This window comes from Prionailurus bengalensis, chromosome A1 (genome assembly GCF_016509475.1).
Source record: "Prionailurus bengalensis isolate Pbe53 chromosome A1, Fcat_Pben_1.1_paternal_pri, whole genome shotgun sequence".
Taxonomy (NCBI): domain Eukaryota; kingdom Metazoa; phylum Chordata; class Mammalia; order Carnivora; family Felidae; genus Prionailurus; species Prionailurus bengalensis.
The window spans coordinates 110,519,736-110,542,744 of NC_057343.1; the positions used below are offsets into that span (position 1 = coordinate 110,519,736).

The 23,009-nt window shown below is 38.8% G+C and overlaps 1 protein-coding gene across 3 annotated transcripts in view; it reads left to right on the forward strand.

Annotated features, from left to right (window-relative positions):
- Positions 1-23,009, forward strand: part of HSPA4 (heat shock protein family A (Hsp70) member 4) — a 48,483-nt gene that overhangs the window by 17,259 nt on the left and 8,215 nt on the right. For all 3 annotated transcript variants that reach the window (XM_043587764.1, XM_043587785.1, XM_043587774.1), the window contains 11 exons: positions 1,168-1,290; positions 4,496-4,595; positions 5,232-5,365; positions 7,358-7,602; positions 13,479-13,555; positions 15,447-15,598; positions 16,109-16,215; positions 16,655-16,788; positions 17,781-17,962; positions 19,128-19,217; positions 22,590-22,742. In XM_043587764.1, the coding sequence (XP_043443699.1) occupies positions 1,168-1,290; positions 4,496-4,595; positions 5,232-5,365; positions 7,358-7,602; positions 13,479-13,555; positions 15,447-15,598; positions 16,109-16,215; positions 16,655-16,788; positions 17,781-17,962; positions 19,128-19,217; positions 22,590-22,742 (1,497 nt within the window). The remainder of the gene's footprint in view (positions 1-1,167; positions 1,291-4,495; positions 4,596-5,231; positions 5,366-7,357; positions 7,603-13,478; positions 13,556-15,446; positions 15,599-16,108; positions 16,216-16,654; positions 16,789-17,780; positions 17,963-19,127; positions 19,218-22,589; positions 22,743-23,009) is intronic.

The following is a 23,009-nucleotide window of genomic DNA, read 5'->3' on the forward strand; positions in this document are numbered from 1 at the left end:
TGTAGCTGAGAATTAGGTTGAATTTGGAAGTGAAGAATTCTGATAACCAAAGACTAATCTTAGGACATCTGTGGCAATAATCTCAGAACAGTTTGAATGGGCTGGTAGTGGATAAATCTGGAACACAGGGGAGGGGAAAAAGGGAAAAAAAGGAGGTGAATAAATGGAGGGTGCTTATGGTTAGGAAAGAAATAGGGATAGGTATTGGCACATTTGGTAATAAATGTTGTAAGAGCCAAAGGAGGAGGAGACTAGGGAAAAGACCTGGGGGACAAGTGGATCCAAGTACAAGAGTGGAGGAATTGACTAAGAATTAAGCAAATGGGGAAGAATAGGCAGCTTAGAAAGAGGCTTATGGGGAGGGAGGGGTACTTTCCCATCTTTATATGCAATAAAGTGAGATACTCCTAGATGGTGAGCCAGAATATATGAGGAGTGGGTTGGGGAGTGAAGAGGTAAGGAGAAGGTGGGGTGCAGGTTCACTTGGAGCAGTGGAAAGAAGAGAGGTCTGTTTTGTGGTATGGATTGTATTTGGGGGAATATGGGCCTGTGGGATGGGGCTTATCCCAGGCAGTCTTTCGGCATTTAAAGTTTGCAAATCTTATCCAAGTTGCACATTTTTTGCAGCGTAGCGTATCTTGAATTAAATGAATAAATTCTTTAAATTCTTTAATTCAGAAGTACTTATGGGGGTCATGTCTGTCCTGGGTGTTGGCTATAGCAATGAACAAATGGGACAAAAACTGTGTCCTCCAGTTAGATTGGATCCTAATTTTGGAAATGACTGTAAAGTCACCACAGTAAACAAAGTAAAAAACACGTATTAGTCCATGTGGCAAGAGTTTCCACCACCAGACCCCTTTATAGAGGTGCAATGTGGGTCATGTGATTTATACCAGTTTACGTGTGCACAGGTAATTGTCTTAGGTTTTGTTGGTGGTCACTGTATATTGTTTATGTAATGGTACTTGTCTGCTGGTATTCATGTTTGACAAGCATGTTAAAAAGCTAAAAGTGACTTTAAAGTTATTTTTGCTTCCCTAAATAGTGTTTTGTTCCCTCTTGAGATAATGTTTCTTTGATGATGTGTTAGATATTGCTCATTTTAAGGCTTTTAGGACATGAGAAACTTTAATAAGCCTAGATCCTTTTGTTGTTTTATTGCAGGTAAAATATATGGAGGAAGAGAGAAATTTTACTACAGAGCAAGTGACTGCCATGCTTTTGTCCAAATTGAAGGAGACAGCAGAAAGTGTTCTTAAGAAGCCTGTTGTGGACTGTGTTGTTTCGGTGAGTTTGATCCCGTTGTTTTACTGGGGACTTGAGTGAAGAAGCACAGAAAAGAAACTTGTTAATTGCAAATAAAATTGCTTTTTGCCTTAGGTTGTGATTATTTTAAGAATTTATCAAACTAGGCTACATTTTCTTGATGTTCTTTTCTGTCACATAGTTTTTATTCAGGTCTTCTGTATTCTTTTTTTTTTTTTTTTTTTTTTTCTATTATTCTTATTTGAAGGCTTATCTTAAAGCCCACTTCCTCCTGGATTCCTTTTAGCACACAGCATAGTGCCTGGCACACAATAGCTACTCATTTGTTGAATTAGTTGAATACTCTCAGTTATGTTGTCATTTTCTTCATTTCCATTTCGGTATTTTTGCTATTTTGATCTTGTCTTTTCCATATCCCTCTTAGGATGGCAGCCTGGCTCTGTGTAGCTTTGTGCTTGTAGGACAGTGGAGTCCTTAGGAACTGTTGGATTTGGGTGGATGTCTTGGCTTTGCAACTGAATCTCCTTACTCTGCATTTGTTATCTTGGTATCTTAGCTCTGTAGCCTCTTTTGTCTTCATGTTGGTGTATTGGTCCGCAAAGCAAGGACTCTCTTGGGTGACTGTTTTGTCCTGCAGTCTGTTGTCTGGTAGATTCCTTGGTTCTTAGCTATCTAGTAAAGTAGAACTGACATTCGTCAGGAAGAAATAGTTTATTGTTGTGTGCCATATTTTGGTGATGCAAAGAATAAAAGTGCTTCTTCTCATAAGAGCTCAGATTCAGTCCAGGCACTGTGTTTGTGCTTCCTAGATGCTTTCTGCCTTTCACTAACTGTTGTATTTCCACATTTGTCCCTGTTTCTCCCACCTAGTGCCCTAACTTTGGTCTTGAAATATGGTCAGTGTAGAAGTGAAATTTATGTACAGTGGCAGAATGCCTGAGTGGCTTTTCCAGCTTTTGAGATCAAGTTAAGAGGTGATGTATTAAGTCATGTGTTAGGGGTCCTCTAGACTACACTGAGTTTCAGTGACCTGCCAGGAGAATTTGTAGAACTTACCACGTAGCCATACTCAAGCATAGATTTATTACAGTGAAAAGATAACAAAGCACAATCAACAGAGGGGAAAAGTACATGGGCATTGTTTGGAGGAAACCAGGTACAGACTTCCAAGAGTCCGCTTGCAAGGTTCTTGATGTGCTTGATTCTTCCAGCAACATGTTGTGTTAACATGTGACATACTCAACACTAGGGAAGTTCTGCCTGAGCTTAGGAGTTGCGGATTTCCAACTGGAGGTCAGTTATGTAGGTAGTACCTTGTGCCTAACCTGTACCAAAGGTCTAGACTCCCAGAAGGAAGGTAGCTATTTAGCATAAATAATGTTGTATAAGCAGTTTAGGTGTAGTGAGCCACTCTTGTTATTTAGGGAGATTTTTCTTTGAATTTAGTGACCTGTTTCTCAGTTAAGTTACTCTGTGCCAGGACAGGGCTAACCTTTTCATCAGGCCTTTCTAAGGCCTTTCAAAGACAGCAGTCTTTGGCCCCTCTGTGAACCCTTCTGCACAGGTACTACCCCAGCTCTTGGTATCATGTTATATCTGATAGCTATATAAATAGAGCCTGGGTGTATTTTGCTTTATTTATCAATTGATTATTGTTAAAACATAAACTTTAATTTTTTGGAAAGGTAATAGTAGCCCCATTGTTCAGAAATCAAATTGGCCCTTCTGTACCCTCTGCTTACCTAGTAGGAAGTTTTTTCTTCCTAGATGTTATGAGTTTTATTACTTGGTTACAGATCTTTCCAGAGGTTTTTGTGTACCCAAGTAAATAATCCTTTTTCTTAAATGTTTATTTTGAGAGAGCACAAGTTGGGGAGAGGGGCAGAGGGAGAGAGAGAGAGAGAGAGAGAGAGAATCCCAAGCAAGCTCCATGTTCAGCGTGGAACCCGAAACGGGGGTCAGTCCCACAGCCCTGGGATCCTGACATGAGTCAACATCAAGAATCAGACCCAACCGACTGAGCCACCCAGGCGCCCTTGTATATATCTTTTTTTACTTTAATTTTTCTCCCCCCCCCACCCCCTTAAAAAAATTTTTTTTTTGATGTTTGTTTGTTTTTGAGAGAGAGAGACAGAGCGTGAGCAGAGAGGAACAGAGAGAAAGGGAGACACAATCTGAAGCAGCCTCCAGGCTCTGAGGTATCCGCACAGAGCCTGATGTGGGGCTTGAACTCACAGAGTGTGAGATCATGACCTCAGCCGAGAGCAAGAGTCAGATGCCTAACTGACTGAGCCACCCAGGCACATCCAGGTTTTTTTTTAATTGTAAAGAATTTTTAAAAAAAGTTACATTGTAGTGAGTAAATTTGAACAGATAGATATTTTTCATGTGTGATGTTTGTTTCTAGGGCTAAATTCCTAGAAGTAAAATTGTTACGACAGAGAGTTTCTCTGTATTTGTAATTTCAACAGCTGTTGTTTCATTGCCCTTTAAAGAATTTTACTAATTTAAACTTCTGCCAGTAGTGTGTGATAGAGCTTGTTTGATATTAGGTGTGCAGTAAGGATGCAACTTGATTTTTTTCTTTCTGTATGACTATCCATTTGTTCTCACAGTACTTACTGAATATTCGAACTTTACTGGTTTGAAATACTTCCTTGATCATATACAGAAAAAATCGCTGTACGTATTTGAGGGCATTTCTGGATTTTACTGTTTGTCTATTTGTTTTTTATTTATTTCTTTTGAGAGAGAACACAGGTGAGCTGAGGAGGGGCAGAAGGAGGGAAAGAGAGAGAATCCCAAGCAGGCTCTGCCCCGTGCAGGACTTGAGCCCAGGTACTGTGAGATGATGACCTGAGCTGAAATCAAGAGTCTGGAAGCTTAACCGACTCAGCCATCCAGACACCCCAAGATTGTACTGTTTTTTTGGCAGGTGTATTTTAAATTTTTTTTTTTCAACGTTTTTATTTTATTTTTGGGACAGAGAGAGACAGAGCATGAACAGGCGAGGGGCAGAGAGAGAGGGAGACACAGAATCGGAAACAGGCTCCAGGCTCTGAGCCATCAGCCCAGAGCCCGACGCGGGGCTCGAACTCACGGACCGCAAGATCGTGACCTGGCTCAAGTCGGACGCTTAACCGACTGCGCCACCCAGGCGCCCCGTGGCAGGTGTATTTTAAATGAGGACTCTCTCATATAGTAAACTGGCACATTTTTTTTGTAGGTTCCTTGTTTCTATACCGATGCAGAAAGACGATCAGTGATGGATGCAACACAAATTGCTGGTCTTAATTGTTTACGATTAATGAATGAAACTACTGCAGGTAACAGGGACTGTTAACATTCTTGACTTGCTGAATCTGGATGGTTCTGCAATCTTAAAACCCTGGGGTTTCTTCTTCATTTTGCTTGGAGCACTTACTACCTGTGTGCCACAGTGTTTTTGGTTACTGTGTCACGCGTGAAGAATTCATCTGACCGGTGCTTTTTCTTTATCTGCCTAGCACTTACTTTGATATTTAATCACATTTGTTTGGAAGGCTAGCAGATATTGTGTGTTCAGAGCAGTGCCTAGATTCAAAATCGACCTTTTCTCCACTTCTATTATGAGGTGTAAAGCAGCATCCAGAAGGAGATAACGTGGAAATGTTGAGATGGCACAAAGGTAGAAGAAATCCCAGAAAATATGTTTGGAAAACTGGGGGAAGTGGTTTTGGAAAAATTGGCAAAGTCATTGGAATTGGAAATTGGAAACATTAAGGAAGTCTAAGGGAATGTCAGCATTTTATTCTTTGAAGTTAATGTTCCTCATGAATAAATTATACAAAGTATATGAAGAATTTGATTCTTTCTAAAATAGTATGTGTAGTCCTACTATTTACTATACAATTTTTTTTTTTTACTTAATTGAATTTTAAATGTACTACTTAAATGATACATTGAATTTTTTTCTTATGTAGTTGCTCTTGCATATGGAATCTATAAGCAAGATCTTCCTGCCCTAGAAGAGAAACCAAGAAATGTAGTTTTCGTAGACATGGGGCATTCTTCTTATCAAGTTTCTGTATGTGCATTTAATAGAGGGAAACTTAAAGTAAGTATATTATTTTTGGAAAATGTGATTTCAAGTGTGTGGTAATTAGGAATTTATGGGAGACAATTGAAAAAATATATTAAAGCGTTTTGTTTCATCAATGGAAGCTTAGTATGAATGATTTAAACTAGAAACTAGGTACGTAGGGATAGTGTAGAAGTTGTAATTTTTCAGGAGTTGGCGTAGTGTGAAGCAGAGAGTATAGACCTTGAGGAAGAAGCTCTTAAGATTTCTGATCCTTACTTACCTACAATGTGTGGAAAATAATACTTACCTTAGAGGCTTACTAGGATTCTTTAACATTGAGTCCCTTTGTGTATTTTACACTGAGGATTGAAGAGATGACAAAGGTATCCTCTTCTTGCTCTTAAGGTTTTGAATGTTCTGGGAAAAGAGTATAGGGACTGGAACTTGGATGGCCAAAAAGAAACCAGACTGAGAGAGATAGTCCAGATTTCTGGAAACCTTAGAGCTCTGGAGAGAGTTTTGTACACTGAGAAGTCTAGCAGTATCAAAGACAAAGAGGGCCAGAGAGTATCTGGTCAACATTTGAATTTGCTGGTATATGCTGCTTCCACAGTGGGATATAAAATCAGTTCTGCAGGTGATTTTATCTACAATTTGCTTAAGAACCAAGGAGTTTTTGAGTGCATTATTTAATTATTAGGGTTGTGTATCAGGGTTGTTTGTGTCAAGGCCTAAATTGCATTTCTCCCCCAAATTTGGGGATTGTTGGGGAGGGACTGACTGAAAACAAATGTTAAATTTGGGACGTGTTGAGACTCTGTTACAGTCCTGTTATTTTGAAAACTAGACTTGGTTTCACTTAACATTCTGATTTATATTGTTTTTAGCCCCCCCCCCCCTTTTTTTTTGTTAAATAAAAAGGAAAATCTTTGGGGTGGTTGGGAAATAACAGGTTTATGATTTTTACAGATATAAATAATGAACCAAGTGTAATTATTAGTACTTAAACTTTTACTCACTAATAAATGGCTTTATTTCTAAAATACATTGTATACTTTCACCTTTTTGAACAGAAGCTACTGGCCATAATTTAGCTTTGGCTTTGGGTCATAGTGATGTGTATTAGTGATTGATTACCTGCCCTTTTTCCCCCCTCCCTAATTATCCTTTATTGCTATTTGTCAGTTTTGGAGTTACAATTAAAATTTACTCATCATGAAAACATCCCCAAACTTGGAAAACATTTACATGAAAAGAAAAACATTCACAATTGTACTACTCTGAACAGGTTGTTGTATTTCATTTTAGTTTTTAGAAGAAAACAAAATTGTAATTAGACTATATTCAGTTCTGTGTCCTGTTTTTCTTTTTCTTCACAACATTTCCCCACAACATTTATCATTGAATAGATTGTTTTTATTGATTTTATTTTTTCGTCAAGGCTGTCATCTCTTATTTGGTCTGTCTTCTATTGGTGAATCTAACTAGATTTAGTTTGCTTCTAATCTGCTAAAGATTTGGATCATGGATAACCAAAGCTAATGAAATTTCTACAAGTTGCTGTGAATTAAGCCTTTAGCATGTTTTTTGATAGTAAACTGCATAGAGCTAGGCCTTTGATATTAATCATAGTTCTGTGATGGCAAGAAGACCAGAATTGCAGTGACATGTTACTGCATTTGGCTTTGGATATGTAATTTTAGTTTGCAGTCAGATTGGCCTAGTGGAAAGAGCTTGAATTTTGGAATTGAGGGAATTGAGGGGATTGGGTTTTGGGTTGTACTTCTGCCACTTACTAGCTTTGTGACCTGCAGATGATCTGATTCATCTGGGCCTGTAGCATCATCTGTAAATTGGGGATTACAGTGTCTTTTTTCACAATGTTTGTAACCGTGATTAAATGACATGTGCACATTACTTTGTTTCAAACTTAATGTGTCCCCTTGTTAATTTACCAGTTAAATATATACCATGATAAAAATTTCAATTGATTGGTTAATTTTTGAATTATCTTTTTTTCCTAAGGTTCTGGCCACTGCATTTGACACAACACTGGGAGGCAGAAAATTTGATGAGGTGTTAGTAAATCACTTCTGTGAAGAATTTGGGAAGAAATACAAGCTAGACATAAAATCCAAAATTCGTGCATTATTACGACTGTCTCAGGAGTGTGAGAAACTGAAGAAATTGATGAGTGCAAATGCTTCAGACCTCCCTTTGAGCATCGAATGTTTTATGAATGATGTTGATGTATCTGGGACTATGAATAGGTAATCAGATCACTATTTTAATGTTAAACTCAACTGTGATTTTTTTTTCTCCACTTATATTAGCATTTATTTAGCTAATTGTTGAAATTACCGTGATTGTTGTAAGCTAACTTCTGTAGGTAAAAAGTAGAGACCATTCAGCATCCTGCATTTCCTGAAGTTTGGATTTGATTATTCTAATAATTTAGACTAATCTCTTTTACCTCATTGTTTCAGTCAGTTGGTAGCTCTTGACAGGTGCTGCTGCATGTATTATATGTGAGTTGCCAGTTTTCAAAAAATCAGGGCAAGGTGCTTTAATGCTGAATAATTCTGAATTTGATGTAGTCATTGATTCGGAAATTGGTGTTCTTGAGTAGTTGAGGGTCACTTGTGGGCAGCAGCTCTTTTTATACAATGCTGCAAGAATTCTGTGTTACTGATGTTTCATGGCTATCGTCAGAAATACCCAGAATGTTACCGTTGTCTAGTTGGGTTGCTTGGATGATGAGTGGTAAGTTCTTTAGGACGTGAACTCTACTGATAGAAGTCAGGCATGGTTGATGGCTTGTTTGGGGAAAGTGTGGCCTCAATTATCCTCAAAAAATTGAGATTGAATTTGAATTAGATTTACTGTGCCTAGTAACCACATTTGTAATCACCTTTCCTCTCTACTTGAAAGTGATGGTTTTCATTTTTATTAAGCAGCATTGTGTGTATATGTGTTGGGTGGTCTGGGGTGCAAAGGAGTACCAGGGTATCTTTCAGAAATTGTTAGTAGAATGTTTTGTGGTAATTAGAGCCAAGTAGACATTTGTAAGTGGTTTATACTTTCTAAAAACTAAAAACAGTTAATTAACCTATGTGCTTTTTTTTTTCAACAGTTGTATTTTATGGACATCGAGTGCAAAGCTGTCATATTCTCTAGTTTATGGTCTTCATTTAGTCTGTAGTGCTCACCAGCAGTCTTTTTTTTTTTTTAACTAATGAAACCAGATAATTTCCGCCATCTAGCATTTCTTCTGATTAACTTTTGATGGGGTAAAATCCACGTAACGCTTTAAAATGAACAACTCTGTGCCATTTAGTACATTCACATTGTTGTGCGGTGACCACCTCTGTCTAGTGACAGAATGTTCTCATCGCCCCAAAATAAAACCTCATAGCCATTAAGCAGTTACTTCCCATCTTCCCTTGCCTCTCTTGTGTGGCAAACACTACTTTTTTTTTTTAAATCTATGGGTTTACCTATTCTGGGTGTTTCATGTAAATAGAAGTGTGCACTATGTGTTTAGCCATTTTTGTGTCTGACTTTAACACCGTGTTATCTGTGTTCATCATTCATGTTGTAACATGTATTGTTCTTCTATGCTTTTTATGGCAAATAGTATTTTGTTTGTATAGATAATATCACTTTTTTATCCTTTCATCACCTAATGGACCTTTGGGTTGTTTCTACCTTTTAGTTATCGTGAATGGTGCTTCTGTGACTATTCATGAATACGTGTTTGACTATCGTGTTTTCTGTTCTTTTGGGAATAAATGTAGGAGTGGAATTGCTGAGTCATATGGTAATTCTATGTTTAGTTTTTTGAGGAATTGCCAAACTGTTTTCCTCAGCAGTTGGACCATTTTACATTCTTGCCAGCAGTGTACAAGGGTTTCAATTTCACCACCTTCTTGCTGACGCTTGTTACTACTACTTTATGTTAATGTCTCTCCATCATTTGAGTTGTTGGAAGGATATTTCCCTGATGAGTTTCTTTTTTTTTTTTTTAATTTTTTTTTTTAATGTTTACTTTTTTTTTAAATTTTTTTTTTTTAACGTTTATTTTTTATTTTTGAGACAGAGAGACAGAGCATGAACGGGGGAGGGTCAGAGAGAGGGAGACACAGAATCTGAAACAGGTTCCAGGCTCTGGGCTGTCAGCACAGAGCCCGACGCGGGGCTCGAACTCATGGACCATGAGATCATGACCCGAGCCGAAGTCGGACGCTCAACCGACCAAGCCACCCAGGCGCCCCAAATGTTTACTTATTTTTGAGACAGAGAGAGACAGAGCATAAACGGGGGAGGGGCAGAGAGAGAGGGAGACACAGAATCGGAAGCAATCTCCAGGCTCTGAGCCATCAGCCCAGAGCCCGACGCGGGGCTTGAACTCACGGACCGCGAGATCATGACCTGAGCTGAAGTCAGACGCTTAACCGACTGAGCCACCCAGGCGCCCCCCCTGATGAGTTTCTAAAAAATAGCACATGTGAACTCTGATAAGTTCTTGACTGTTGATGACAGTTTTCCATGTCCACCGTTTGGTTGGATAGAACATAACCTTAGCTTCTGTTCTTTCCTTGATTATCTTAAATGGGATAATACTCTCCTTTGGCATATAGCATCGCTGTGGGATTATGACAGTATACTTTTCAGTTACTTGTTCTTTTTGTTAGATGCCCCCACCCCCCATTTAATTGATAATTTACAAATAATTTGGTTTTGTTGCTGGTGGGTTTTGATCTGTTTTTCCCAGGTATGCAGTGTGCATTTTCGGTATATAGTTTCATAGCTATTTAAATATGAGGGTTTTTTTCCTTGAATTACATCGTTCAATACTTGTTCTGTTCTTGTGCTTTGATTTTATTCTTTCAGAATTTAATTTTTTTTAGAATGAGAGTGTTGCGTGAGCGGGGAGAAAGGCAGAGGAGGAGAGAGTCGTAAGCAGGCTCCATGCCAGCACGGAGCCTGATGTGGGGCTCAGTATGACCCTGAGATCATGATCTGAGCAGAAATCAAGAGATGAATGCTTAACCGACCGAGCCACCCTGGTGCTCTGGTTGAATTCTATAGTTATGTGAATTATTTTTCCAAACAAATTTTAAAAAGAATCAAAAAGCCTCTACCGTTGCTTTTGACATCTTTCTAGACTTCTCTCTGCACTTTTTTTTTCATTGTTTTTATGTTGGATATTTTCAAGTATTCAACACAACAAAGAATTTTATAGTGAACATTCTTAAGCTGCCACTTGGGTTCTATTTATAACATTAGCAGTGCTTGTTTTGTCATGTACCTATTCATCTATTCATCCTTTTGTCTATCCACCAATTTGTTTTGGTGCATCTCAAAATAGTGCACATCTATCTGTATACTTATCCCCAAATACTAAAGTATGCATATTAATCAGAATTCAGTGTTTTATAGTTTTTGGTTTTTTATTTAGTGACACACTCAATTTTTAAATGTTCATTTGCTGAGTTTTGACAAGTGCACACATCTTTGTAACTAGTACCCTTATCATGAAATAGACCATCTTGGAAAAGCTTCCTCAGGCCTTTATCCCCAGGGGCAGCCACTTAGGGGATTTTTCATTTTAGGGGCTCATAGATTACAATTCCCTGTTCTAGAACTTTCAAAGTTTTTTTTTTTTTTTTTTTTTTTTTTTTAAGATTTTTGAGTTTATTTATTTTGAGAGAGAGAGAGTGCCCATGTGTGAGCTGGGAAGGGACCTAGAGAGTGAAAGAGAGAGAATGAGAGAAAAGAATCCCAACCAGTCTCTGCACTTTCAGGGAGGAGCTATACCTTACGATTGTGACATCGTGACCTGAACTGAAACCAAGAGTTGGACGCTTAACTCACTGAGCTATGCAGGCGCCCCTAGAACTTCTTATAAATGCAGTCATATAGTATGTAGTTTTGTGTAAGACTTGCTTTGCATAAAACTTGAGTTTGACTTAGTTGTTGCATGTGTCATTTGTTCCTCGTGTGTGCTGACTAGTGTGCCATTATAGGGTTATTGTTTTCTTGATGGACACTGGCTTTTTCCAGTTTTATTGCTATTAGGGAAAAAAAACTCATACAATTTTTTTTGGCGGGGCGTGGGGCGCCTGGGTGGCTCAGTTGGTTGAGTGTCTTGACTTTGGCTCAGGTCATGTTCTCACAGTTCATGAGTTCAAGCCCCATACTGGGCTCACTGCTGTTAGAGTGGAGCCTGCTTTGGATCTTCTGTCTCCCTCTCTCTTTGCCTCTCCCCTGCTCATGCTCTCTCTCTCAGAGATAAATACCATATTAAAAACATAAAAAAATTATTTTTATGTTTATTTTTGAGAGAGAGAGTGTGGACGAGAGCCGGGAGGGGCAGAGAGAGAGGGAAGAGAGAGAATCCTATGCAGGCTCTGCACTGACAGTGAGGCTTCAACTCATGAACCATGACCTTAACCAGAATCAAGAGTTGGACTCTCAACTGCCTGAGCCACCCAGGCGCTCAGGAAAAAACTCATTTTAAACGGTCACCGACACGTAAGGGATTCAGTTGTTTTATGTCCTCATCAGTATTGGCATAGGTGGTCTTAAATTTTGGCTCTTCTGGTGTGTTGTGTATTCTGTACCTCAGAGATACAATTCATAAAAGTCATACTCTTAAAGTGTGTAATCAGTGGGTTTTAATACATTCACAAAATTTGTAGCCATTACCGCAAGGAAGTCGTAGAATATTTTCATCATCTCATAAACCCTGGATGAGCTGTCAAGCTATAAAAAAAACCTGGAGAAACCCTAAATGCATATTTCTAAACAAAAGAAGCCAGTTTGAGAAGGTTCCATGCTGTTTGATTTCAGGGGGAGTGAGCGATGAATAGGTGGAGCATAGGATTTTTAGGGCAGTGAAGCTATTCCATACGCCTTTATCAAGCTGGATACTTACCATCATACATTTGTCAAAGCCTATAGAACCCTAGTTTATATTACTATATGTGTCTGTATTGGGAAGGTATCACGCTAATGCAAGATGTTAATAGGAGAATTGTGGGGGGCTGGTGAGGTGTATGTGGGAATTCTCTGTACTTTCTGTATATTTCTCTGTAAACCTAAAACTGAAAGTGTTTGAAGGAAAAAAAAAAAAAGGAAAAAAAAATTGTACCCATTTTCTGTCTTTCATCATCTGTTTCTCCTACTATAGCCCTAGGCAGCTATTCTTCTGCTTTTTGGATTTGCCCACTCTGAACATTGCATACAAATGGAGTCCTATAATATGTTTTCTTCTTTTTTAAAAAAATTTTTTTTAAGGGCGCTGGGGTGGCTCACTTAAGCGTTTGACTTCTGCTCAGGTCATGATCTCACAGTTTGTGGGTTTGAGCCCCACGTTGGGCTCTTTGCTGACAGCTGAGAGCCTGGAATCTGCTTCAGATTCTGTGTCTCCCTTTCTCTGTCCCTCTCTCTCTCAAAAATAAAAAAATTTTAAATGTTTTTTGTTTATTTTTGAGAGAGCGAGAGAGAGTGCTCAAGCAGGAGAGAGGCAGAGAGAGAGGGAGACAGAGGATCTGAAGCTGGCTCCGCGCAGTGAGTACAGAGTCCCATGTGGAGCTTGAACTCATGAAACGAACCGTGAGATCATGAACTGAGCCGAAATCAAGAGTAGGCTCTTAATCCACTGGGTCACCTGGGTGCCCCTAATATGTGTTCTTTTTTGATTGGCTTCTTTCACCTCACATAATTTTTTAAAAGTTTAATAACCATCTTTTAACTAATATTAGTCTCTGTTACTGTATTCATTCCTTTTTATTCCTGAATACTGCTTGATGGACATTAGGTTTTTTTCTACTTTTTTGACTGTTGTGAAGAATATTTATGTGCAATTTTTTGTGTGGACTTGTGTTTTCAATTAGTTTGGTTGTATACCTGGAGTGGAATTGTTGGGTCATACGGTAACACTGTGTTTAATATTTTGAGGAATTGACAAATCCTTTGCCAAAGTAGCTATACCATTTTGCATTCTCACCAGGAATATGTGAAGGGTCCAGTTTCTTTACATTCTTGCCAATACTTGTTATTACCTACCTTTTGATTATAGCCATGTATTCCCCACATAAAAGTGGAATGTGATTTGAACCTATTGCTGTTTTTTTCATAGAGGCAAATTTCTGGAGATGTGCGATGATCTCTTAGCTAGAGTGGAGCCACCACTTCGTAGTGTTTTGGAACAGGCCAGTAAGTATTATTGTGACTGAGTTGTTTGTATAATTCAGGCTCTTTGGAAAATGTCATTTATAACTTTTTGTTGAAGTTATATACATTTTCATTGTATGAACTGCTTTATTGCTGCATGAAGCCTCTTGTTATCTGTATTTTTCCTCTGGAGCACCCCAGCCCCCACCCTTTTGATCATATTGTCCAGTGAAATCTAATACTTTTCTCGAGTTAATTCAGACTCAGGTGGATATAAGCATCTCATTTATTGGTAAAAATTGTCTTTTGCATTGCTGCTTATTCTAGTCTTAAAGCCTTTTCTGTCAGTGAATCTTTTGCTGACTGAGAAATACAGCAAAGGGAGCATGTGATAACCACAAAGCTATTTTAACAGGATGCTTTAATTTTATCTCTAGCTAAAAGTAGAAGTTTGATTTAGGAATGTATCCTTAATTTTTCTAAAACCTTCAACATACTTTTATTTGGAATCCACTGTTGTGTTGGTTGCTGAGTATTTCAGTGTGTTGAGATATACTGTCATCTTGACAAAGGCCCAGCTCTTAAATCAGAGTGACTATGGCACACTGGCATGTACTTTTCCATACTGGGATATCCATTTCTTTAAATAACCCTTCTCAACATAGTATTTATTGAATAAAATGTGGTGTTAGTATTTTATGAATGACTGAAGACGTTTGATGTGCACCTTCTTTTATAAGGAGGCCATACCTGTATTATTAACGTTCTAGATGGAATATTCAGGTGGCTAGACGTGCTTTGAATGCTTTTTCTTTCATGTCACATCAGGATCACTCAGTATTTCAAGGCTCTCTTATTTTTCCTTTGGCTAGCTTAAGTATTGATGTTTAAACAATTCTTTGGTACTGTTTCAGAGATTACAGGGCCTGTACACTGCAGGGCATTGAGTATTCCTGGCACTCACGTCTTAAGTTCCGGTATTGTGCCACACTGTCCTCGTTATTTTGTGCATTAAAACATAACCTACTTGGGTCACCTGGGTGGCTCAGGAGGTTAAGCGCCCGACTTTGGCTCGGGTCATGATCTCACAGTTCACAGGTTCCAGCCCCACATCAGGCTTTGTGCTGGCTGGCTGTGCAGGCTGAGCCTGCTTGGAATCCCCCCCCCCCCCCACTGCCCCCCAGAGTGCACGTGTGTGTGTGTGTGTGTGTGTGTGTGTGTGTGTGTGTATGTATATGTATGTATGTATGTATGTATGTATGTATGTATGGGTAGTGGTGGTGGTGGCTGTGGGGTGAAGGAGTGGTGCAGTTTTGTTACATTTTAAGTTACTTTGTGTTAAGATGTTACATTGCTCTTTTATTTCAATGCAAAGTACTAATTTATTTTTATTTTTTATTTATTTTTTTTTTTAAATTTTTTTTTTTTTTTTTCAATGTTTATTTATTTTTGGGACAGAGAGAGACAGAGCATGAACAGGGGAGGGGCAGAGAGAGAGGGAGACACAGAATCGGAAACAGGCTCCAGGCTCTGAGTCATCAGCCCAGAGCCTGACGCGGGGCTCGAACTCACGGACCGCGAGATCGTGACCTGGCTGAAGTCGGACGCTTAACCGACTGCGCCACCCAGGCGCCCCTATTTTTATTTTTTTTAATTAAAAAATTTTTTTAAAGATTTTTTTTATTTGAGAGAAAGAGAGAACGCATGTGATGCATATATGTGTGTGGGAGGGGCAGAAGGAGGGGGAGAGAGAATCCCAAGCAGGCTCTATGCTGTCAGTGCAGAGGCTGTCATGGGGCTTAGTCTCACAAATTGTGCGATCATGACCTGAGCTGAAATCAAGAGTCAGACACTTAACTGACTGAGCCACCCTGCTGCCCCATAAAGTACTAAAGATTGTTTTAATCTATATCTTCTAATCATCTTAAAATAGAGTTAAAGAAAGAAGATATTTATGCAGTGGAGATAGTTGGTGGTGCGACACGAATCCCTGCAGTGAAAGAGAAGATCAGCAAATTTTTTGGAAAAGAACTTAGTACAACATTAAATGCTGATGAAGCGGTCACTCGAGGCTGTGCGTTGCAGGTGAGGTTTCTTTCATAGGTAGCCAGCCATTTATAGGTTATTGTTCCCAGATGGCTTTGCTTTTCTGTATTCACTAATAATCTGAGGTCACCTCAGGATGATCTGTAGGTGTAAGGTTCTGAAATTTTAGTTTTTAAAATGGATATCACAGGTGGTATTGATAAATGGAATTGTACCCTGTAATACACAGTAAAATAAATTAATTTATTAGAAGCATATGTAAGCCTGAGATATTAAGAGAATTTGGCATACTAATCGTCTGTATATGAAGTAATTTTCTACATCAGTTAAGTAAAGGTTTAAGTTAATGGGAAAATGGTAAGTAATGGCTGGAAGATAATTTGACAAATGATAACAAGTTTTTAAAACCACTTACTCAGACATCATTAAATAATTAATGTAAATACTTAAAAACCATTGATGGTTTTTTGAAGTTATTATTTATACATCTCATAATAGTTCATAATGTCTGTACTTGTCATATGGAATTTTTAAAAATTATTATTCTAGTGTGCAATCTTATCGCCTGCTTTCAAAGTCAGAGAATTTTCTATAACTGATGTAGTACCATATCCAATATCTCTGAGATGGAATTCTCCAGCTGAAGAAGGGTCAAGGTAATAACATTTATTAATTATTTTTATATTTAAAGTTAACTTAGTGTTAGGTCTGAGTAAAATATTGCCCTCTGTTTCACCTTTTACAAATCTGTAACGTTTTGTCACAGTGCATGAAGCAGAGTCATGCCTTACTTTAGTCTTGAGAATAAATTTGTGTCCTTATTTAGTTTCCTGTTGATCCGACTGAAATAATTGAAGACTTTTATGTGCTTATTGAAGTATATTCCTTTTCTTAAAATTGATTTTATACGTATGTATAGATAGACATGTCGGTTTTTTATTTTCCTTGGAAGCTCTTCTATCCTGGAAATGATGCCAGATGAGAGCAAGAGAAGAGTAACTAGAGCCATGCTATAATTACTAACATAGCATACATTGGTAAAAGTATTCAGGAATATCTTAAATTGGTGTGTTTTTGTCTTTTTCCTTTATCTAGTGACTGTGAAGTCTTTACAAAAAATCATGCTGCTCCTTTCTCTAAAGTACTCACCTTTTATAGAAAGGAACCTTTCACTCTTGAGGCCTATTATAGCTCTCCGCAGGATTTGCCCTATCCAGATCCTGCTATAGGTAAGTAGAGTTGGGAATTTAAAAAAAAAAAAAAAAAGTACTTGGGAGAACTGGGATAGCAGGGCAAATACAATATTCTGAAGTTTAGTTCATACACAAAAAACCTCTGCCAGTCTTTTTACCAGTTCAGTACTAGCAGGATGGTTATTATTTAATTTGGTCTCCTATTATGTGGGCAGTTATTTCTTGGTTAATGAACATAGTGGGTATACCTTGCACATAATATTCCTAGATACTGAAAAAGAGTTAAATTCAGTTTTGACCATAACACAGAGTTATACACAGAAAATCATTAGGAAATTGTTACATCAGTACCCTAGGTCATGGATCCATGTTGGTTAGAGTCTTCAGAGACTCTCAGAAACTCTTGCAATCTGGAAATAATACCAGGTAAAGAGAGAGAAATTAGAGTTACATGATAATTACAGAATTAGAATGCATGAGTCAAGTATAGGAATACCGTGAATGATACTTAGAAGCTATGGGAAAGGTAATCTCTGTTTTCCTCATTTATAAACTGAAATAAGAACGATCATTCATATTTTGCAGAGGTTTGTGAATTATAAAACTTAAGTAAAACTCTGGTATACTAACTGACTCCGTATATGGCAGTTTTTTTGGTAAATGACAGAAGCAGTATGGAATCCCTGGGTTTGTTTTTTTTTTCAGTAGTGGAGAAGGTGACATCAGTTTAGGAACTTATATGGCAGTGGCATATAAAGATGAATTGTAGTAAGGGACCAATGGTAAGGGAATGTTTGGAGGGTTAGGAGACGTTTGAATCCTTAATTGGGACAAGGTACTAAGAGTTTGACTATTTGTGAAAGAAGAAGGAGAAGTCTGATGATCATGTAAGCTTGTAAGAGTATTTGAAGCATCATGTTACTGACTTATCACTGGGAAATGGGCATAACCTGGCGATATAGGCATATATTCATGTTTGAATTCGTCCTCTCAGGTCATATTTTCTCTTTTGTCTCATATGTCCCTAGCTCAGTTTTTAGTTCAGAAAGTCACTCCTCAGTCTGATGGCTCCAGTTCAAAAGTGAAAGTCAAGGTGCGAGTAAATGTCCATGGCATCTTCAGTGTGTCTAGTGCATCTCTAGTGGAAGTGCTCAAGTTTGAGGAAAATGAGGAACCTATGGAAACAGATCAGAATGCAAAGGAGGAAGAGGTAATTTGGATGTTTTATACTAGAGGTGACTTGGCTAGAAATTCTAGCAAATTTACTGGGTGGCAAGGGAGGAACTTTCTGACAGAGTGCTGAGGGTGAGTTTACAGGTGTTCCCTTATTCAAGCAGATACGTCTTTATACAATCTTTCAGTTGAGTTATTTTTTTTTTTTTAATTTTTTTTTTCAATGTTTATTTACTTTTGGGACAGAGAGAGACAGAGCATGAACGGGGGAGGGGCAGAGAGAGAGGGAGACACAGAATCAGAAACAGGCTCCAGGCTCTGAGCCATCAGCCCAGAGCCCGACGCGGGGCTCGAACTCACGGGCTGTGAGATCGTGACCTGGCTGAAGTTGGACGCTTAACCGACTGCGCCACCCAGGCGCCCCTCAGTTGAGTTATTTTTGATTCTGATTACTGAAGAATGCTTGGAGTCTCAGTTATTTTCACAAGTAGATTGTATTCTCATTGGAATCATGCACTGGGCCTCATCCTTCTTGTGCATCAAAATCAAGGCTTTATGAAACTACTGAGTCTCCAGAGATTTTATTGAGTTGGTCTGGATTAAGGCCCAGGTATCAGTTTTAGAAGCCTCTGAGGTCATTCTAATGTGCTGCAGGCATTGAGAGCCAAGAATTGAGGTCTCCACAAACTTTGTTTTATCATTATTGTCAGCCTTTGTTCTTTAACAGAATTCTGAAGGTGTTCAGCTCCCCTAACACATGCAGTGGTTGTACTTGGGAGGATGAAAAGACTAATTTAAAAACTTGAAAGTCTCCAGACTTTTGAGAGAAATTTACTCATGAGGAAGCTGGGAGAAACTCCTTTCTCTTCAGAAACATCTGTTAAATATTGCCACACTGCATCAGATGAGTTTACAAAGTAGTAAAGTACACTGCTGTGGTTTACATAGTAGTTCCACAGCCACCCTGGTTTACATAACAACTGTTAACTCCCTTGTGCAGATGTATGAACTGAGATCCAGAGAGGAAGACTTCCCTATTAGAGATAACATATGTCATAGCTGGAATTGGAGTCTAGGTATTCTGAGTGCTGATAATTGAGCAGGAATTACCTACCATGTGATTTTGCCTCTGTGTTAGGAGGGTTGCTTACTCTTTCATTAGTGTTTCCTAGTTTCGGGATTTGATACGACCTGTTTTTCAGAAGATGCAAGTGGATCAGGAGGAACCACATGCTGAAGAGCAGCAGCAGCACACGCCAGCAGAGAATAAGGCAGAGTCTGAAGAAATGGAGGTATAAGTTGTGTGTGTGTGTGTGTGTGTGTGTGTGTGTGTGTGTGTGTGTGTGTAATTATTTTTTTTTTTGAGAGACGGAGGGCATGAGTGGGGGAGGGGCAGAGAAAGGGTGAGAGAATCCCAAGCAGGTTCCATGGTGTCGGCATGGAGCCCAGCATGGGACTTGTTCTCACAAACTGCAAGATAATGACCTGAGCCGAAATCAAGAGTCAGGTGCTCAACCTACCCAGGTGCCCCATAGTTGTGTTTGTGAATGTGATTTGTAATCTCTTCACATCGATGGTTTGGCTGAGATAGTGCATCTTCGAAGGTAGTTATGCATTTGACCCTTGAATAATGCGCAGGTTAAGGATCCTGACCCCTATGCAGTAAAAAGCCTGTGTATAATGTCTGGCTCCCCCGAAAGTTGACTAGTGGCCTACTGTTGACCAGAAGCCCTACTAGTCACAAAGTAAGTAGTTGATTAACTCCTTTTGTATGTTACATGTATTAAATATTGTATTCTTACAAGAAGATAAGCTAGAGAAAAAATGTTACTAAGAAAGTCATAAAGCAGAGACCATGCACTTGGAGTACTGTACTGTTTCAAAAAGAAATCCATATATGCATGGACCTGTGCGGTTCAAACCTGTATTATTCAAGGGTCAGCTGTGTTAGGAATTCTCCATGTATTTGAAACTTTTAAGCAAGATTTTGTAGTGTGTTTGGAAAGTGTTTGGCTAGAACATTGAACTGTAGTCCATTTGGTATGTGGGAAGAATGTACTCAGAAACTAGTTATGCTAGGTTGTGATTGGTTCTTGTTGGTTTCTGAATGGCTGTTGCTGTTAGTCATCCTACCTATAATTTATTTTTTACTGATAAATGGGACATAATTTTTTCAAATTTTGTTATCTGACACTTGTCTTTTGTCTAAAGATAGTGTTTTAAATAATAAGGTATATCCTAACTACTTATTTGAAAATATATATGTAACACTGTTGAATCCTTCACGATCCTATTTTTTTTATTTATTTTTTAAAATTATTCTTGAGAGTGAGAATGCGCCCATGTGCGTGGTGGGGGTGGGTGTGGTGCAGGCAGAGAGAGAGGGAGAGAGAGGATCCCACAACAGCTGTCAGCATGGAGCCTGACTTGAGGCTTGATCTCATGAACCCCAAGATCACGACCTGAGTGAGCCCAAATCCAGAATTGAACACTTAACTGACTGAGCCACCCAGGTGCCCCTGTAATCCTGTTCTTTAACTTGGTGACGTCCAAGTTTTCGTGTTTAAATTTGTTGTCAGTATTGAAAACGTGTTTTCTTTCAACTTAGGATATTGCAATGTGTAGTCTAACCTTTATAACCTATTTCTGATTGTTTGGCAGAACCTGTAGATGGCTTAAGTCTGTAAACTCATTTTTTTTTTTTAAAGTTTTTGTTTTTAAGTTTATTTCTGAGAGAGAGAGAGCAGGGGAGGGGCAGGGAGAGAGGGAGACAGAATTCCAAGCAGGCTCTGTACTGTCAGCACAGAACCTGATGTGGAGCTCAGACTCACAGAACTGTGAGATCATGACCGGAGCTGAAACCAAGAGTCAGATGCTGAATTGACTGGGCCCCCAGGCGGTGCTGTTAACTCATTTTCACATCAGCTTATTAGTATATTTGAAATTATTGTGAGTGTGCAAATCATAAAAAAGAATAATGGTCAGAGGAAGTGGAAAAGCCTACTTATAGGCCTTTTCCAAGGTAGAAAACCATTCATGGTGAGTGGTTGAGGGCAACAGTCTGAGGGAGTAGTACTTTGTGTATATATGGAGAACTGTCGAGGAGAAAGGAAAGGTGCTCTGTCCCTTCCCCTCCTAGTGCTGTGGAGCTGTGGGAAATTTCAGTGGGCTGGTTAGGCTTCTTCATTGACGTGGCTTGAGAACTGACACCTTTCCTAGTACGAAATTAAATGGAAATGATAAATTTTAGAAACTGACTTAACTTGGATAGGAGGTGGGGGAAATGGCTTTGAAATTGTGCCTTGTATCATACAGCAAATTGAATTCCAGATAAGTTAGGTAGTTAAAAAAAAAAACAACAAAATAACATGAATATTTTTCCAGTCTTTGGATCAGGGAGGGCTTTGAAAGCATGAAAGCAATGAAAGTTATCCCAAAGGAAAAAAAGGGATACATTTAACAATAAAGACTTGTATAGATATATGGACAAATAATACAAAGTTAAAAAAAAAGCGGAAAAAGTCAGTTGAGGGAAAAAAAATCACTAAAATGCTAAGAGATGTTGGTTGATAAATGCCAAGGGAATATGAAGAAATAGGTAAGTGTGTGAGATAAGGTTATTTTTTTTAATAAAGTGTATTTATTTTGAGAGAGAGAGAGAGCAAGAGTGCTCATGTGCAAGTGGGAGAGGAGCAGAGAAAGAGGGAGCAAGAGAGAATCCCAAGCAGGCTCTGCATTGACAGCATGGAGATTTGAGGTTTGAATTCACAAGCCAGGAGTGAGATCATGACCTGAGCTGAAATCAAGACTCGGATACCTAACTGAGCCATCCAGGCACACCAAGGTTATTGACCCAAAGAAAATCATAGATGATGGTAAACAAATTCTTGTTTGTGGCCAGGGTGTGGTGGTTGGATTGTCTGATTCTTTGTGAGAATGTAAATTGGTATAGACGATCTGGAAATCATATTGGTAATAGGTTTCTGAACTGTAAATTCATATCTTTGCCTAATATCATATCCAAATCTGTATGTTTAGATAAGATTGGAAGAAAATTGGAGAAGATTTAATAGTGATTATGTGTTGGGACGTCTGGCTGGCCCAGTCGGTTAAGTGTCCGACTTTGACTCAAGTCATTATCTCACAGCTACAGCTCTTGGGTTTGAGCCTTGCGTCGGGCTGTATGCTGACAGCTCTGAGCCAGCTCTGAGACAGAGACAGCTTGTGCTCTGTCTCTCTGTCTCTCAAAAATAAAGAAAATGTTAAAACATTAAAAAAAATTGTGATTATGTGTTGATTGTGGGATTATGGGAGGTTTTGTGTGTGTTTATGCAGTGCGGCAGTATTCGGTATATTTACACTGTGATGTAGCCAGTCTTCTAAACGTTTTCATCTTGCCGTTTGGAAACTCTGTGCATATTAAACAGCAACTCCCCATTCCCCCATGTCCCTTACCCCCAGCCCCTGGCACCCACCATTACTTCTGTGGCTGTGGATTTGACTACTCACAGTATTTATATTTTTAACTTTGCAGATACTATAAGAAGTAGCCCCAGGTTATTGAGATTAGAATACAAAGTGATAAAAAAGCAAAAAGAACTCTTGAAATGGAAGTTTAAGGTGGCCCATATATGTTTGTTAATAGTGATTTCTTGTTATTTTAGACCTCTCAAGCTGGATCAAAAGACAAAAAGATGGACCAACCACCCCAAGCCAAGAAGGCAAAAGTGAAGACCAGTACTGTGGACCTGCCCATTGAGAATCAGCTGTTATGGCAGATAGACAGAGAGATGCTCAACTTGTACATTGAAAATGAGGTGGTTATTTCCAGCCTCTTAGAACATTCAGCTAACTGATGAATATGGCCATAGAGCTCAAACTCTTTGTCTAGTGACCTTTATGGGGCTTGAGGCAGCAATTTTAGGTTTTTGGGTAATGCAAGGGCAAATCCCATGTAATGTCAAAATTCTTTTACGGTTATATGTCTATATTGCTAGAAGCTGTGTTATGAGATCTTTAACATTACGTCTTTGATTTAATGGTGGTATTGTTCATGTTCAGGTGTGTGAGTGTGTTTGTTCACT